At 40.9% G+C, this 17,258-nt stretch overlaps 1 protein-coding gene across 1 annotated transcript; it reads left to right on the top strand.

Annotated features, from left to right (window-relative positions):
* Positions 1–7,895: 7,895 nt before the first annotated feature.
* LOC146668867 (E3 SUMO-protein ligase ZBED1-like) lies at positions 7,896–9,857 on the top strand. Its single transcript, XM_085408860.1, has 2 exons — positions 7,896–9,029; positions 9,206–9,857. The coding sequence occupies exons 1-2, from the start codon at positions 7,912–7,914 to the stop codon at positions 9,855–9,857; spliced, it is 1,770 nt and encodes a 589-aa protein (XP_085264986.1). The 5' UTR covers positions 7,896–7,911.
* Positions 9,858–17,258: the final 7,401 nt, after the last annotated feature.

The raw sequence follows: 17,258 nt of genomic DNA, 5'->3' as shown, positions 1-17,258 counted from the left end.
ATCACTCTGTGTGTTTATATGCCTCTCTGCATTTAATCATTGGTCACTGTTAATCTCTGGCTCTCTTCCACAGCATGTTTTTTGTCCTGTTTCCCACCCTTCACCCCCAACCAGTCATGGCAGATGGCCATTGCTCCCTGAGCCTGGCTCCGCTGAAGGTTTCTTCCTGTTAAAAGGGAGTTTTTCCTTCTCACTGTGGCCGAAGCGCTTGATCCTAGGAGATGAGCTGATTGGTGGGGTTTTCTTTGTTTTTCCCGTTTTGCAATATAAAGCACCTTGACACAACTATTGCTGTGATTTGGCGGCATATAAATAAAACTGAATTGGATTGAACGATGTCACACAGAACTCATGGTTTTTAATTCAGCTGTTCAGCTTTCTAGTTTTAAATTCAGTGCTGTATTTGTTATACTTTTTTAAAAAACCTTTGTTTCTTTGCTCATTAACAGCTGTTTAGAAATGTGTTGTCCTCACAGCACAGACACTACAATCATATGACTTCACATGATGCTTTGCTGTAGATTACAGAGAATAGAAAGCATTGAAAACAACCTCCGCCCACATCTGCAGCAGTAATATTATTCCATATAATGGTGATGGGGAACATTTTTTGGCAGTGTAAGTACTTTTGATACTTTATGTGGAATTTACTAATAACACAGTTTTATTTTCAGTGAGATGTTTTCATAAGGTTTTATTGCTCCTCTTACTAAAAGTAGCATGCTTCATCATTTTTAGCCAGTGGTAAATGTAACTGATCATTATAGAAGTAATAATATTTTTTAATTCCACAGCCAGAAAGAAGTGCAGAAAGGAGACGTGCAGAGTGCAGCAAGCTGCAGGAGGCTTTCAGTGCATATAAAACAATATCAGACATGCTTTAATCGGGTCCGATTTTTCTTGGTGAATAAAAATTCTTTTCAATTCAATTCAATTCAATTTTATTTATATATCGCCAAATCACAACAAACGTCACCTCAAGGCGCTTCATAGATACAGAGAAAAACCCATCAATCATATGACCCCCTATGAGCAAGCACTTTGGCGACAGTGGGAAGGAAAAACTCCCTTTTAACAGGAAGAAACCTCTGACAGAACCAGGCTCAGGGAGGGGCGGGGCCATCTGCTGCGACCGGTTGGGGTGAGAGAAGGAAGACAGGATAAAGACATGCTGTGGAAGAGAGACAGAGGTTAATAACAGATATGATTCAATGCAGAGAGGTCTGTTAACACATAGTGAGTGAGAAAGGTGACTGGAAAGGAAAAACTCAATGCATCATGGGAATCCCCGGCAGCCTACGTCTATTGCAGCATAACTAAGGGAGGATTCAGGGTCACCTGGTCCAGCCCTAACTATATGCTTTAGCAAAAAGGAAAGTTTGAAGCCTAATCTTAAAAGTAGAGATGGTGTCTGTCTCCTGAATCCAAACTGGAAGCTGGTTCCACAGAAGAGGGGCCTGAAAACTGAAGGCTCTGCCTCCCATTCTACTTTTAAATACTCTAGGAACAACAAGTAGGCCTGCAGAGCGAGAGCGAAGTGCTCTAATAGGGTGATATGGTACTACAAGGTCATTAAGATAAGATGGGGCCTGATTATTTAAGACCTTGTATGTGAACTTTTAAGTTCATAGAACATCATTGGTTATTTGTGCCCATCAGGAATCTCCTCTGAAGGGGTTCATGTATGTTTTTTCCACTATGGCACACACATACGTCGGTAATAGCTGGTCTTACGTCTTAGTTCCTGTATGTAGAATCAGGCAAGCTTATTCTGTAGGAGGCAAATTAAGGCTTAATAAAATGATTCTTCATTGTGAGATCACAGAAGCCTTTCCGGACCTTTCCTGTTAGACCAATAATTCTCCTTGCATTTTTAAACAATACTTTCTTAAAATAGTTTGAATATTTCAGTGACAAATAAAGGAAAACATGTTTACCAAACCTTGCTACCCAGGTCAGCATGGTGACCCAAGTTACTCAGTTAAAGCAAATAAAAAAACAAAAAGTATGTCGTGCTGACAACACCACTTTGGCAACAAGCATCTCCAAAGGCATGAAGATCCTGCTGAGGACTGTTAAACGAGAAAGCCATAACACGGGACTGCTACTTAAAATGTCTAAAACCAAAATCCTGAAAAGTGAAAAATGCAGAGGCACCATGTTTCACATAGATGGGGATGGAAACAGTGAAGAATCTGCTGGGATTAATAATGAGGGCAGGTGGAAATGAAAAGGAGAACGGGTAAAGCAGTGATGAGGTCTTCAAATCTAAGTCCATTTCTAGGCCAACCAATCGAAGGCTTACACATAGTTTAACGTTCCCCATGGTCAGCTGTAGTTGGACAATAAGAAATGTGGTGCTGCAGATGCATCTTATCAACCATGATGAGCAACAAGAAGAAATAAGTCAACAACGACGCAGGAAGGACAAATGACGGAGCTATGACTCTCCTATTTCAAACATGTTTTCAGGAAAGAACCACTGGATAAAAAGATGGAAGACTGGCAATGCATTGGCTGAACAGTATTATGACAACAGCAGGGAGAATTTTGGCCAGACTCTCTGCAGGATCGTCCTACAGAATATTTATCCACAAGTCGATATGGTTTGAGCCCCATGGCCTTAACTAAATAATGTCATCTTTGTCTGATGGATAACATGATTAGAGTGAGACACAGTTTCAAAGAAACACATTACCCTTTGTATCACATCTTTTGATCTTAATTTGTGTTACGCCTGCAGCACGGATGAGGAACAGGCTACAGACGTCTAATAACAAGAGTGTCATCCCATATGAATGCAAATACACAAAAACACTGACTCAGCCAGCTTTAAGTTGAGAGGAAAAAATGTTTTCAGGGAATTTTATTTCCTGCAAAGAAAAAAATCGGCTTTTATTCATGTTAACAGTGCTCAGAAGCTCGGACTCTCTTGGAACATTTAAATAAGGAAACATAATTCGTTATTCGAATAAATGATGAAACTGATGAGAAACTGCTTTTAGATACAGTAGTGGATTCAGAGCGGGCGTCCCTGGTGCTCATGGTGGGCAGTAATTAAGACTTAAACCACAAAATAATAGACACATCATCCATCGATAATGCATTCAGAACGTTTCTGTTCCAGGACTCGTTTTGCGTCTTGTGTGCAGTAGTATTGCATGGGTGTTGCAGCTCTGCCTAACACAGCCTTCACCTGTTTGAATACCGTGATACAGATGACTCACGCGATTCTCAAAAGCTCACCTGCTCACTCCTTCACGCTTTCACCCGCACACGTTGTTTCTAGTTTACAAGCTCAGTTTGTCGCTGCAGCCAGCACGTGCACGACGAAGGACATGGCAGCCTCATGCAGGTCGTTTATATTGTGCAGCCAAGCTCATTAACTCCTAATGTTTGTTTGTTTGAGCTTGTTCCATTTGATCCCCATTAAAGCGCTGTTGTAGTCCAAATGGACCTTTGTGAGCTGCCAATATTAATGCACTGCACCGACTGTTGAGGAAAAAACCCCAGGAAGGTTTGATTGTGAGAGGCTTTCATGTCACAAAATGCGATATCACAGGAAGAGTTCTGATACAGAATCTATTTCAGCTTCTTTTTTGATTCCCTTTTTGGTTTCATCATCTTTTTATGTTTCTTTGATACTTTGCAAAGACGGCTGATGCTCAACTTCCAATTTTTTGAGTGTCCTCAACTGACAAGTGTGGCGACCTTGTCACATTTTTTCACAGCTTTTAGACCACAGGCTGTAATTATTTCATGAGAGTGCCAGTGTACCCTGGCCTGACCCCACCCCACGCTTCTCTCGCTCTCCTGCTACATGTGCACTAATATCAAAGCTTGAGTCCTCTCTTGTTCACTGTCTTTCACGGTGCTTTAACGCCTTGTATGACATACTGACTCCAGTATGGCTGATCCTAAATGCCACCATTGCAGAAATATCACAAACTGCAGTTTCTCGAGTGGCTTTTTGAGCCATTGAGTAGAACAAATGTAACTCTGTGACTCAGCGGAGCATCTTTGCTGCTGGAATTACACACTAAGCATCATGGTTCTGGGTCTTCTGACCCAGCTCTTTGAGTTTTTTGTGTTTTTGTGTCTTATGTATTCTTAATTTCATTTAGTTTACTGAGTGTGTGAGTTTACTTATGATCAGTTCAGCTATTTGTTTATTAGGTTCTCCTTGAGTCTTTGTCTGCTTTGTCCCTCTCTGTGTGTTTGCTGTATATCTGTGTCCTTGTGTCCTGTTTGCCTTTTCTGCCCCCGTGTTCCTCTCCTTGTGTTTCATTCCATGTTTCCTGTTTTATTTTGACAGTCTTGTGTTCCATGTTTGGTGTGTTTAGTTTTGCTTTGTGTCGCCTGTGTTCCTTGTGTGTTTCCACTTCCCTCCTTATCCTTCCGTGTGTTTTCGTCCTTTGTCTCCCTCTGATCATTGTGGGATTGTCTGCTAACCTCTCCTGTGTTTCTCGGTTCTTTCAGTTTTAATGCATTTAGTTCTCCCAGTGCAGGCTTACTGGCGAGCTCTCTCCCTGGTTATGTCATCGTTTATAAAGGCTTGCTTTTGTTAAGCTCAGTCCTGCCTCTCGTGCGCTGGCATGTTGGTCCACACCACTATTTAACTCGGTCTGCAGCGTCAGACTGTGACACCAAGCCCAAACATACTGATGCTTACACAGTTTACAAGAGCTCCTTCTCTTTGTGACTTGGACAATACACACAAGTCAAAGTTACTAAGCTCAATAGTCTAAAAGCTGCGAAATATGACACGTGAGCATGAAACTCACTGCATTTATGTTTGACACACTGAGAGAAGTTGAACCTTTCCAGAGTGTCTCAGGTGCTTATGGCACTCCATTTTCCTGCCCCGAAACAGGCCATGAGTAAATCTGTGAGGATAGATTGTTTTGAGGTCCACGAGTTGAAGCTTGTTTTGAAAGATGCAACTCAACATGAAATGAAGCACCGAGGAAATCTTGTCAGTCAGCCCTGATCTTATGGTGGCTCCTGTCAGGGAGTGCTTTATGAAAAATGATGAGAGTTTTTCCATAAACGATCTGCAGCTTATTTGCTAAATATCTAGTTTTTCTTTTTAATTTACACCTTGAGAGAAAAACAGCTCAGCAGCTCCATAACTGTAAGACCTACAGGTAAGAGGCTTTTAGACAAAATGTGTATCCTCAGCAGAGGAGATTTACAGAACTCGGCCATTTTTACTTCTGCATAATAAAAACTGTAACTTCATGGCAATGACTGACTCACGCACTCTGATTCTGGAAAGATTTGGGGCGTGTGGAGGTTATGATGGGCGCTGCTGCTTTGAGTAAGCATTTACTGAGACTGCAGTGAATAAGACATTTGTTGAGAAATATCCTGCTTGCTGTGGATTGAAGTGTATTCAGTGTTTTAGTCAGAATTTACACCAACTGTGCTTAAAGTGCAGCACCTGTGTCCACTTTTATTGGCAGAAGCTGTCAAAAAGATCTGTTTTGATTTTAAAGAAATTCCTGAAAATAAAAAAAGATATTTAAGAAAAGCAGCTGATGGACTCAGGAAATAATGTTGGAGCCACACAGTCAGCTGTGAAATCCACTACACATGGAAAGTGCTGTGCAACACTTTTAAGATACAGAAAATTAAAAATACAAAGGGCAGTACAAGTACTTAATCTGAACGGAGAATGGTTTCATAAACAGAGATGGGCAGTAACGCGTTGCTGTAATCTGATTACTTTTTTCAAGTAATGAGTAAAGTAAGGGATTACTATTGCAAAAACGGTAATTAGATTACCGTTACCTTCCCGTAGGAACGCTGCGTTATTGCGTTACTAAAACCGTGATGTTTTTGCGAATGTCTCATGACAGTGACGTAAGCGAGTGCGACGTTAGTGACAACAGCTGTGTGCAGATCAACAATGGATCACATATCGAGTGTGGGAGAGAGAGTATGAGCGTGCAGCGTTTAAAGCGTGGAAGTACTGACCTTACTTTGAGTTTGATTCCATAAAAAGTGACAAAAACATTAGTGTCCGCTGTGCGTGGGAAGAAAACTTCTTTTTACAGCGAAAAAACCCTAAACTTCCGAACAAGCACCGAGTAGCTACGACGTAATGGGAAACTCACAGAGAAACTTACGGATCCTTCCACTGACCGTGGCACACCTGCACCAGGGTAAACCTCCGCCTACCCCACTCCTGCTTTACAGGTGAAAATAGAGCAACAGGACCGCTGAGTCTTTGACTTTATTTATTTTCTGCTGTGTTTTACTTGCATCTATTTGAAAGACTGAGCGTAAACACAAAAAATATTTTATTTTATGAGCTGGAATGTGCAGAAAATAGGTTTAAATGTTAAACTAATTTCTTCCAGTCAGAGAATGTTGCATATAATTAAATATTTGCTTGATGCATAAAGTTAAAAGATTAAAACTAATAAAACAAGTTTTAAAAAGAGACTTTTCCATTTGATTACATTTTGTATGATGGATTATGTAGAAAAAGTAGAATTGGGCTGAAAGATCTATCGCTTTATCACCTCTTCAGGGTGTAAATCGTGTTTTTAAAAAGTAACTAAGTAACTAAGTAATTAATTACTTTTGAAAATATGTAATCAGTAAAGTAATGGGATTAGTGTTTTGGGGAAGTAATCAGTAATTAGTTACTGATTACTTTTTTCAAGTAACTTGACCAACACTGTTCATAAATAACCTTTAAATAAAAAGTGCATCTGTCATCAAGGGCCAAACATTATATTGGAGAGTGATGATGATGATGATGCATCTGCAGACACAACACCGTCTGAGCACCTGCCTGACTCAGTCTCAATGCTAACAGGATGTCTATTCATTGGATCTGAGTTTAAACTCAGTCTTCGATTCGATCATTGGAAAAATATTAGGATTCTGGAAGTGATCCAGATCTAAGATCAAGTTTGATCCCTGTTTACAGAACACGTCAGGAATTTCAGATGATATTTGAGATGCTGTTTTTTTTAATTTGAAGTCTGAAGACAGGCATCAAGTAAGAACAAATAGTACCAAGGACCTGTTCTGTGTATAATCTGAGTAGGTGATAGTTACAGCTCCTGGTTGATAATATATGTACTCTTCACAGTCTGAAGCAGCAAATGAGACGGAGAGCAATGTCTGAAGAACGAGCTGGATTTCCACTGTCTGAGATTCATGTTTCAGAGGATGGATCTGGACTTTATGCTAAATGGGTTGGTAATTATATAGCGCCTTTGTACTTAAGTTGAGCACTTTCTGCTATAAGTCCCATTCAGCCAGTCACACACACACACACACACACACACACACACACACACACACACACACACACACACACACACACACACACACACACACACACACACACACACACACACAGCACCTTGCACAATGATACTTTGACATACAGACTGGAGGAGCAGGGGATCAGTCCACCGACAACCTGCTCTAACACCTGAGCCTAGCCACCGCATTTCAAGGTTCAAGGTTCTTTATTTGTCACATGCATAGTTATACAAGTATAACACACAGTGAAATGTAGCCTGACACGCTCCTCGACATGTGCAAAAATTGGGAGGGGGGGGTAGAGGAAGAACATTATATATATATATATATATATATATATATATATATATATATATATATATATATATATATATATATATATATATTAGGGGTGTCAAATTATCGCGTTAATTGCGATTAATTAATTACAATGCTATTTAGCGCGTTATGTTTTTTAATCTCGTTAATCTAATTTTTAATCTCTTGACGTCATTGATTTTGTATGAGAGTTGCTATGTTATAAAATCCGTTTTTATGTGCTGGGCTCCTTGTGCTTGACTTGTTGGGGGTGGAGTCACGTCGTGAGGTCAAGGTGAGAAGTGGTGATTAGCTTACAGTGTGGATATGGAGGCGCATCTGAGAGTTGTTGGCCCAATGAACGGGAAATTTGTATTTCATAAACGCCCCGACGGCACCATTGACAAAGGTAAAGTGGTCTGCCTAGAGTGTAAGAAGGAGTTTGCTTACCACCGAAGCAGCTCAAGTTTGGCCTATCACCTCAACGCAAAGCACCCAGCCGCGAGTGCAGCAACAGCTAGCAGTGAAGACGTTAGCAATATAGCAAGCCAGAGCAAAGCTTTTCGCCAAACAAAACTAGAGAATACCCCTCGTATGAGCAAGTCTGCGACTGACAGGCTGACTAATGTTATTGCCAAGTGGATAGCGATGAACTGTAGGCCGATAAATATAGTAGAGGACGAAGGATTGACAGAGGTGTTACAAATTGCGTCCAATGACCCGTCATACAAGCCGCCGTGCAGGACTACAGTAACGACCAAAATCAGCAAAATGTACGACGGCGAAAAGAAAAACAAACTTGAGATTTTGGCGGAGGATTCTCCCAACTGTGTTGCTATAACCGGAGATCACTGGACCTCAGCTGGCAACCACAGCTATTTTGGGGTGACTGGACACTTTATTGATAGTGAGTGGAACCTCAACTCATTTGCACTGACCGTCATGAGAACAGAAACCAGGCACTTTGCTGATAAATGCGCCGAACAGTTCCTCAAGGTAGCAAATGACTGGGGTATTGAAAACAAGATATCCACCATTGGCACAGACAGCGCAGCAAACATGCTGGCTGCTATGAGAGCACTTCCATATGAGCACATCGCCTGCAATGCTCACATTCTCCAGAGGACCATCACGGTATGTCTCGATAGCAGTGGTTTTGTCGGTGTACTGGCAAAGTGCCGCAAGATTGTTGGTCATTTTAAACAAAGCCCTGCGAGTACCACAGAACTTAACCAACAACAAGTAGCACTCGGAAAGAAGAGCGATCAACTTATACAGGATGTACCCACCAGGTGGAACTCGACTCTCGCAATGGTCTCACGCCTCCTATGTAACCGAGAGGCTGTCCAGGCTACGTTGGACCAACAGAACCACAGGTTGGTCTTGCCAACCGAAGCTGAGTGGGCGAAACTGCAGAGGCTGGAGCTCCTGCTTGAACCATGCAAGTAAGTTCAAATAAACACCTTCCCATTTTAATTATATAAACTACTGTTACATGTGTAAAATCAAAATTAATGAACATAACAAGGAACTTTTAAGGACAATTAAATTGGAAATCAGTTACACTTTGATTTAAATGAATCCAGCTAGGTTTATTTAGCAAACCTCTCCACCTCTGCAGGTATGTGACAGAGCTGCTGGGTGGTGAGGCCTACGTCTCTTGCTCTGTAGTGCTGCCTGCTTTTCGCCATCTGTACCGTGTCATGGACATTACTGATGATGATCCTGCCTACGTGGTGAAGTTCAAGAATGCCTTCCAGAAGGATCTGGCAGCACGACGAGCTAATGGCAATCATTCATTCATTCATTCATTCATTCATTCATTCATTCATTCATTCATTCATTCATTCATTCAGGTGTGGACCATTCTGGAGAATATGCTCCAGGCAGCAGAGCCCAGAAGAGCAGATAGTCTCCAGCCCTCCACAGAGGATGATGGACCAGCTCAGAAGAAGAGGAGGAGCGAACTCCTTCTGGGGTCTGACTCTGACTCAGAAGATGGAATTGAGTCTGGAGAGCTGCAGCGCTACAGAGCAGAACCCAGCATCAGTATTGATGACTGTCCCCTGCAGTGGTGGTATGCTCACTCAGGAGTCTATGAAAAGCTGTCAGTCCTAGCACAAAAGTACCTGGCCTCCCCAGCTACCTCTGTACCCTGTGAGAGACTCTTTAGCCTTGCAGGCCACATAGTGCAAAAGAAAAGGGCAGCCTTGCTTCCAGAAAATGTTACCAGGCTGGTGTGTCTTAGCGACTGGCTGAGGAAGAAGAAATGAGACACATGTGGTCAGCATAGCTGCTGTGTCATTTGTAGCCTACTAGAATAGATTGCTTGATGTTCAGCACTTTTTTTTGTGATGGAAGAATACTTTGATGTGCTAACTTGCAGCACTGCAATGTCAGTTTTATTTTTCATTATCTGAAGCAGAGGAATTTCAGTGCTGTATTGCTCAGAAAAGAGCAACTCTGATGTGCTAACTTGCAGCACTTAATTTATTTGATTTTATTTGTATTTATTTTTCCACTTATTTTACAAAAGAATACAACAGTATGTAAATGGTTGCATCTGTTTAACGTTTGTTAAACAATAAATGACTTTATAAAGTCACTTTCTTTGTTATATCAGTCTTTTGGTCTGCCACAATAAGTTGAGGGCTTTCCTCAGCTATTTTTAGGTGAGATTAAAAAAGAGATTAATTAGATCAATTAATTAAAAATCATAATTAATTAATCTCTATTTTTTTTAATCTCCTGACAGCACTAATATATATATATATATATATATATATATATATATATATATATATATAGTGTATACATTGGGTGAATGTGCAGCAGTAGCAGCAAGCAGGTGAAGTCTGTACATTAATATGAATAGACATCTGACTATTTTACAGGATAGACAATATAAACATATTTAAAATTAAAGGAATTTGAAATGTACATTGTGCCTTGGTTTAGTGTCTGGAAGAAGCATTTGAGCAATCCCTTGTATTTTCTGTCAGTGCTGCAAGAAACTAAAGATTTTCACATGTGAAATATTATCACGGTAGACACAAGAGCAGGTGGAACTGATGAATGATGAAGACTGCAGGAATCACAGTCAGTGTCTGCAGGAATTTAAACTTCTGTTTGATCACTGACTTTGATTTGTGCCATCATTACACAAAAATGTAATTCATCTGGTCTTTCAATTTATAACTAAATACCATAGTACATTTACTTTAGCATATGCTTAACTATTGTTTAAGTGCTAATTGAAAGACGCTACGATGCAAATCCTCCAAAATGAAGTGAACACGGTAAACTTGATTGCCCTGAGAGTAGCTCAAAAGACAGTCGTGTTGAGGAGCAAACAGCCTCTGAGAATTGCGAACAGGGCTGGAGGCTGTTTTGTTTTCTTAAAATGCTGCAAAATTTATGTGTGCCTAGTGGGGAGGAAAGTAATTAGGAGAAGTTGAGGAGTTTAAAACCATCTATATGAATCAGTGCGTTTGCAGAGAAGAATCACTTTAACCTTTCAGGTCAGTTCACTTGTTCTTGCCTCGTCAATCCCGTTTTCCATACAAAGACAACTTCAGCACCCAGCTGTTTCTGGGCTTTATATTGGATCAGCCTTCTCAGACGGCACTGCCTTGTTGGTGTAAGCTTGTGTTTCTCATATAAAAAGTTCTCTGTGTTGTTTTTTGGTAAGGTTTATGAAAAATACGAAACCCATGTTGTTAATGACACCTGCTGCTGATAAATGAACTGCACTTGTTGTTGTTTGAGTTTGTGAACAGTCAATGCGAGCAATACGAGCAGCAACATCCGAGAGTTCAGTGTATAATACAAAAGTGATTTTGATATTGCTAGGGATGATGCAATGATCGGGGACCATTCTTAATTTCGTTGTTCTCATGACAATGACAATAAAGTTTCTGATTCTGATTCTGAAGTCCACAGGGCCGTTTCTGCCTTTTTTGAGGCCTATGTAAGATTCTCTTTTGGGGGAGGGGGGGGGGGGGCTATTTTGTAAAACCACAGTGAGGCAGGACTTTAAACTCTGATGCATCACTTTGGCTCACCTTAAATGTGTTACACTTTAAGGAGAAGACAGACTAGATTCCATCCATCCATCCATCCATCCATCCATCCATCCATCTCCTTCTGCTTATCTGGAGCCGGATCACAAGGGCAGCAGCCTAAGCAGAGAAGACCAGACCTCCCTCTCCCTAGCCACGTCCTTCAGCTTATCCGAGGGAACCCCAAGACGTTCCAAGGCCAGCTGAGAGGTATAACCTCTCCACCATGTCCTGTTCTGATGTGGAAGAATAGCGGCTCTACTCTGAGCCACTCCTGGATGGGCAAAAGCCTCACCCTTTCTAAGAGAGAGGCCAGCCATCCTTCAGAGAAAGCTCATTTCCGGTGCTTGTATCAGCTATCTGTTCTTTTGGTCATTACGCAAAGCTCTTGACCATAGGTGAGGGCAGTAACTGTGACACAGAGTGGGCACTCCATCTTTTCTTGTTGAGGACCATGGGCTCAGATGTGGAGGTGCTGATTCTCATTCCTGGTGCTTCACACTCGGCTGCGAACCGCTCCAGTGCGAGCTGGAGGCCACCACCTGATGAAGCTAACAGAACCACATCACCTGCAAAAAGCAAAGACGAGATTCTGAGACCTCCCAAGTGGAAGCCTTCCACCACTATGTGGACCAATTCCTTGCAATGGTTGTATTGTAAAGGATCGAATGGCTTATGGCAACAGGCCAGACACTCCATGCTCCCGAAGCACCTCCGACAGGACACTCCAATGGACACAGTTGGAAACCTTCTCCAAGTCCACAAAACACATGTAGACTGGTTGAGCAAACTCCCATGCACCCTCACACATCATTTGGACCAGTAAATCTGGTCAAAAGGACTCAAAGATTCAAGTAATGTGCAAAAGTCTTGAGTCTTCCATCATTTTATATATATCTATATTTTTTTAAGGAAAATAGGAACTAGGTGCAGCATTGAAACAAGCAAACATACATGGAAATACAGAATAAAGGCAGAAACAGAATTTATATATTTTTTATTAACTTAAAATTCAATATTTGTTATGACCACCTTTATGCTTCAACACAGCCTGAGCTCTCTTAGGATTCATCACTATACCAGACCTGTTGCCAATGATTATGCAGTTCACGTACAGTTTGGTATTGAACTTTAAAACTATTACTTTATTTAACAACTGTATTTATATTGCAATTGAGCTATTTCTTTAAAATACCTCATTACAGGCTTATCTCTTGGCTTGAATGAATAGTGGTTTTTGGGGTTGTAAAAGCAGACCAGTCATTCTAGTCCCTCTGGCCATTATAATGTACGAATAAATGGGCTACAGTGTGGGTGTGTTGTGTATTATGGATTCCGAAATAATTATGGTTCAGTGCTCATTTGCTGCAGATGAACCATATAACACTGTAACACTTGGCCTCTATGGGAGCAGCTTTCCATAATTTCAAAAATGTCTGGGATGGTGTTCATCCTTCATATTAATCATGATATGTGCACATTCACACGCGTCAATCCAGTGCCTTCTTTTCTAAAACACAGCACCATAAATATTCATAGTATGGCCCTAAATGAGTGTGTGTGTGTTGGTGCATGTTTGCGTGTGTGTGGGTGTGTGCGTGAGCGAGAACAGGAGAGACATAGCAACCACACAGCCAGACAGGAAGGTGTGTGTTTCCAACTGTTCCAACGGATGAGGGGAGACTTTGTGGGCCTGGCCAGCACCAGAGGTCTGAACAGATGGATGTAGTGGGGTGCACCGGAAGGTTTTCGGGGTGAGTGTAGTCCTGATGTTCATGGCTAGCTGACTCCACCTCTCTCAGGCTTACCAGAGAGACAGAATGAGACATGAAAAACAAACAAAACAAAATCACAAAAGCGTGTTTGTTTGTGTGCACGTTTGTTTGTCTTTGTCTGTTTCTGCTATATTTTGTTTCTTGTTTGCTCTGTTTTGGTGTCAAACAGCAGGCCACGATCATAAAAATGCAATTATGATGTGTCTGACTGAGCATATTACTGAGTGTCTCCAACCAACAAAATGAGTTCCCGTCCAAATGGAAGAAGTGACACAGCACCAGTCACAGTATCAAGAGGTGTTCTGTGAATTCAGTGTTTAATGTCATTCATTTAGTGATAGAGGGGTGCTGCAACTGAGACCACTGAAAGAGAAAGTGCAAAAGGAATAACCATGCTCTCCATCAAAAGGCTCGCAGAAGCGTAGGCAGTTACAGTATAAATTAATTAGTAACGCCATTCCTTGGCTGGGGCTTGTGCTCTGTCCGAGCCCGGTATTCCCTGTGAGGAGAGCGGGCCCAGTGCTGTACAGTCAAACTCATTAGCACACAGTTGTCACAGTTGCAGTTTTAACACATTAAAACTCTAATCAAAACCTCTTTGATAAGCAGCACAGTGCCCGAGAAGTTAATTAGACTGATACTCTCAATTCATAACCAAACAGTATCCCGTGTGGACACATTTAAAGCAAAATGTTTGCAGCAGATTTGTGGGAAATAAGCCGCTTGAAAATGTCAGGGTAGGTTTGCCAATGTTGGCTCATTGCAGGAAATCTCCAGAATATTTATCGCCAGATTGCCACATTTACCGTGATAAAGCTGAGTAGCCGTGCCACAGGTTAAGAAGAGTGGTTATGATCAAGGAACTGTGTTACAGGACAGCTTATATCTTCTCTGTTTTCTTAGCATTACTGCAGGGTCTTTGTACGGTGGCCCTGGGAGGCCAAACGGACTGCAACTTCAGAAAACACCTGCAAAAAGAAAAACGCTGCAAAAAGAAAAACGCTGCCAAAAGAAAAACGCTGCAAAAAGAAAAAAAAAAAACGCTGAAAAAGTACACAAAAAACAACGGAAATAGGAAAAAAACACAATGGAAATGTTTTCCATTGTGTTTGTGTGCTTTTGCAGCGTTTTTCTTTTTGCAGCGTTTTTCTTTTTGCAGCGTTTTTCTTTTTGCAGGTGTTTTCTGAAGTTGCAGTCCGTTTGGCCTCTCAGGGCCACCGTATCTTTGCCTTAAAATATAAAGCACCTAGATTTGGTGCTATATAAAAACATTCAATTGAATCAGATTAAATTGTTGAGCTCTTCCTGCCCATTACGCCTTTTCTTTTACAGACATCCAACATATAGGCTACAGTATCAATAAACCAATGTTTCGGCATCAAAAGTAATCATAAGGGTTGGACGACACGAACGTGACACAAACCTACATATACACAACGCTGTGCTGTGACGCTCTCTAAACAGGCATCTAAACAACCAGCAGAATAGAATTTAGATTATTAGAATTTAAAGAGGAGAGCCAAGTAATTTGCAGTACCACATCTTAAGGCTTAATCATGTGCATCCATAATTTACAGATGGATTAGCTTCAAAACACCAGTCACATTAAGAAATTAACTGACACTTAGAAGCGCACTTCCTGTGTAGGAAAGGATGTTTTTGGAGCTTCATCACTTATTGTTACTCGGTGCTGTTATGTGAAAAAAACAAAACAGAGCAAAAAAAAGATTTTCTCTGCTAGAAGCAATTGTACATTCATGAGAAACAAAGGGCATGGGAGAGCTTTATTGCTCATTGAGCCCTAATTGAAAGTACTTGCTAACATGATGAATAAAAGCCACAATTATTTGTGTGTAATTATTTTAGACTTTTTAAAGCATCATTGAAGAACAAGGATAAAATAACAGACTAAAGTTCAAAAGCAGTTAAAACTGACAACATAATAAAATTAGCAACAAAGAAAAGACTTTTTTGTGTTCAGTTTGTATAACACACGATAGATGGTAAACTTTTAAAAACGTGTTAGAGGAACTCGACAGACAATGTTAAAACTGTTAATGTTAAAACTGTTAATGTTAAACTGTGCTGCAAGCTTGTTGTATCAACTTTCATCCATTTTTTTCTTTTTTTACTGCAAACATTGTTGCAAAATTTCCACCTGCTTGGATGCCATCAGCCCATTAAATGATGATTATGAGGTGTTATCAGCCCATCGAGCTGTCTGGTAGAAGCACTAGGCTGTTATCACCTCATTAAATGGCAGTGGTGGCTTATATCCTGCGGTTACTGAAATACAGATGTTTGCATTCTTCACATGGAGGTGTGGTGGGATGAGTCACCTTGGTGGTGACTCAGGAGACTGTGGTATGCAGTGTTGGCCAAGTTACTTGGGGGAAGTAATCAGTAACTAATTACTGATTACTTCCCCCAAAAAGGTAATCCCGTTACTTTACTGATTACTTATTTTCAAAAGTAACTAATTACTTAGTTACTTTTTAAAAACACCTGAATAGGTGATAAAGCGATAGATCTCTCAGCCCAATTCTACTTTTTCTGCATAATCCATCATACAAAATGTAATCAAATGGAAAAGTCTCTTTTTAAAACTTGTTTTATTAGTTTTAATCTTTTAACTTTATGCATCAAGCAAAAATTTTATTATATGCAACATTCTCTGACTGGAAGAAATTAGTTTAACATTTAAACCTATTTTCTGCACATTCCAGCACATAAAATAAAATATTTTTTGTGTTTACACTCAGTCTTTCAAATAGATGCAAGTAAAACACAGCAGAAAATAAATAAAGTCAAAGACTCAGCGGTCCTGTTGCTCTATTTCCACCTGTAAAGCAGGAGTGGGGTAGGCGGAGGGTTACCCTGGTCCAGGTGTGCCACGGTCAGTGGAAGGATCCGTGAGTTTCTCTGTGAGTTTCCCATTACGTCGTAGCTACTCGGTGCTTGTTGGAAGTTTAGGGGTTTTTTTCGCTGTAAAAAGAAGTTTTCTTCCCACGCACAGCGGACACTAATGTTTTTGTCACTTTTTATGGAATCAAACTCAAAGTAAGGTCAGTACTTCCACGCTTTAAACGCTGCACGCTCATACTCTCTCCCACACTCGATATGTGATCCACTGTTGATCTGCACACAGCTGTTGTCACGAACGTCGCACTCGCTTACGTCACTGTCATGAGACATTCTCGCAAAAAAATCACGGTTTTAGTAACGCAGTAACGCAGCGTTCCTACGGGAAAGTAACGGTAATCTAATTACTGTTTTTGCAATAGTAATCCTTTACTTTACTCGTTACTTGAAAAAAGTAATCGGATTACAGTAACGCGTTACAAGTAACACGTTACTGCCCATCTCTGGTGGTATGTATCTCACGTTGGCTTTTTTGAAACAAACAAACAAACAACAAACCCACAAAAATTCAACACTGGAGATAACGAAGACAGCTACAAGTACACTGGAATCCCAAAAGCAAATGGGAACCATCAAGAGGCTGCTAGGAAAGCCCCAACCAGCAAATACCTGCAAAGTAAGGTAAGTCCTGAGGAGTCAGCTGAATTGGAAGAACAAGATCTGGGCAATCAGCACCTATTCCATGCCAGTAATCGGGAACCCTGCTGGGATAATAAGCTGGCCAAAGGAGGAGAAAGAAGTCACCGACCTCAAAATGAGGAAGCTCCTCACCACGCTTGGAGGGTTTCACCCCAAGTCTAGACTGTGTGCTAAATGGAAGGAAGAAAGCCGGGCACTGGTGAGTGTCAGAACCACTATCCAGGATGAGACAAGCCGTGTGGACACGTGTGCTTAGTGAATAGCTAAATGGGACAAA

This window comes from Rhamphochromis longiceps, linkage group LG6, assembly GCF_057381845.1.
Source record: "Rhamphochromis longiceps isolate RC_006_pf linkage group LG6, R_longiceps_female_GT1.1, whole genome shotgun sequence".
Lineage (NCBI taxonomy): Eukaryota > Metazoa > Chordata > Actinopteri > Cichliformes > Cichlidae > Rhamphochromis > Rhamphochromis longiceps.
This window is presented reverse-complemented; position numbering and strand designations above follow the sequence as displayed.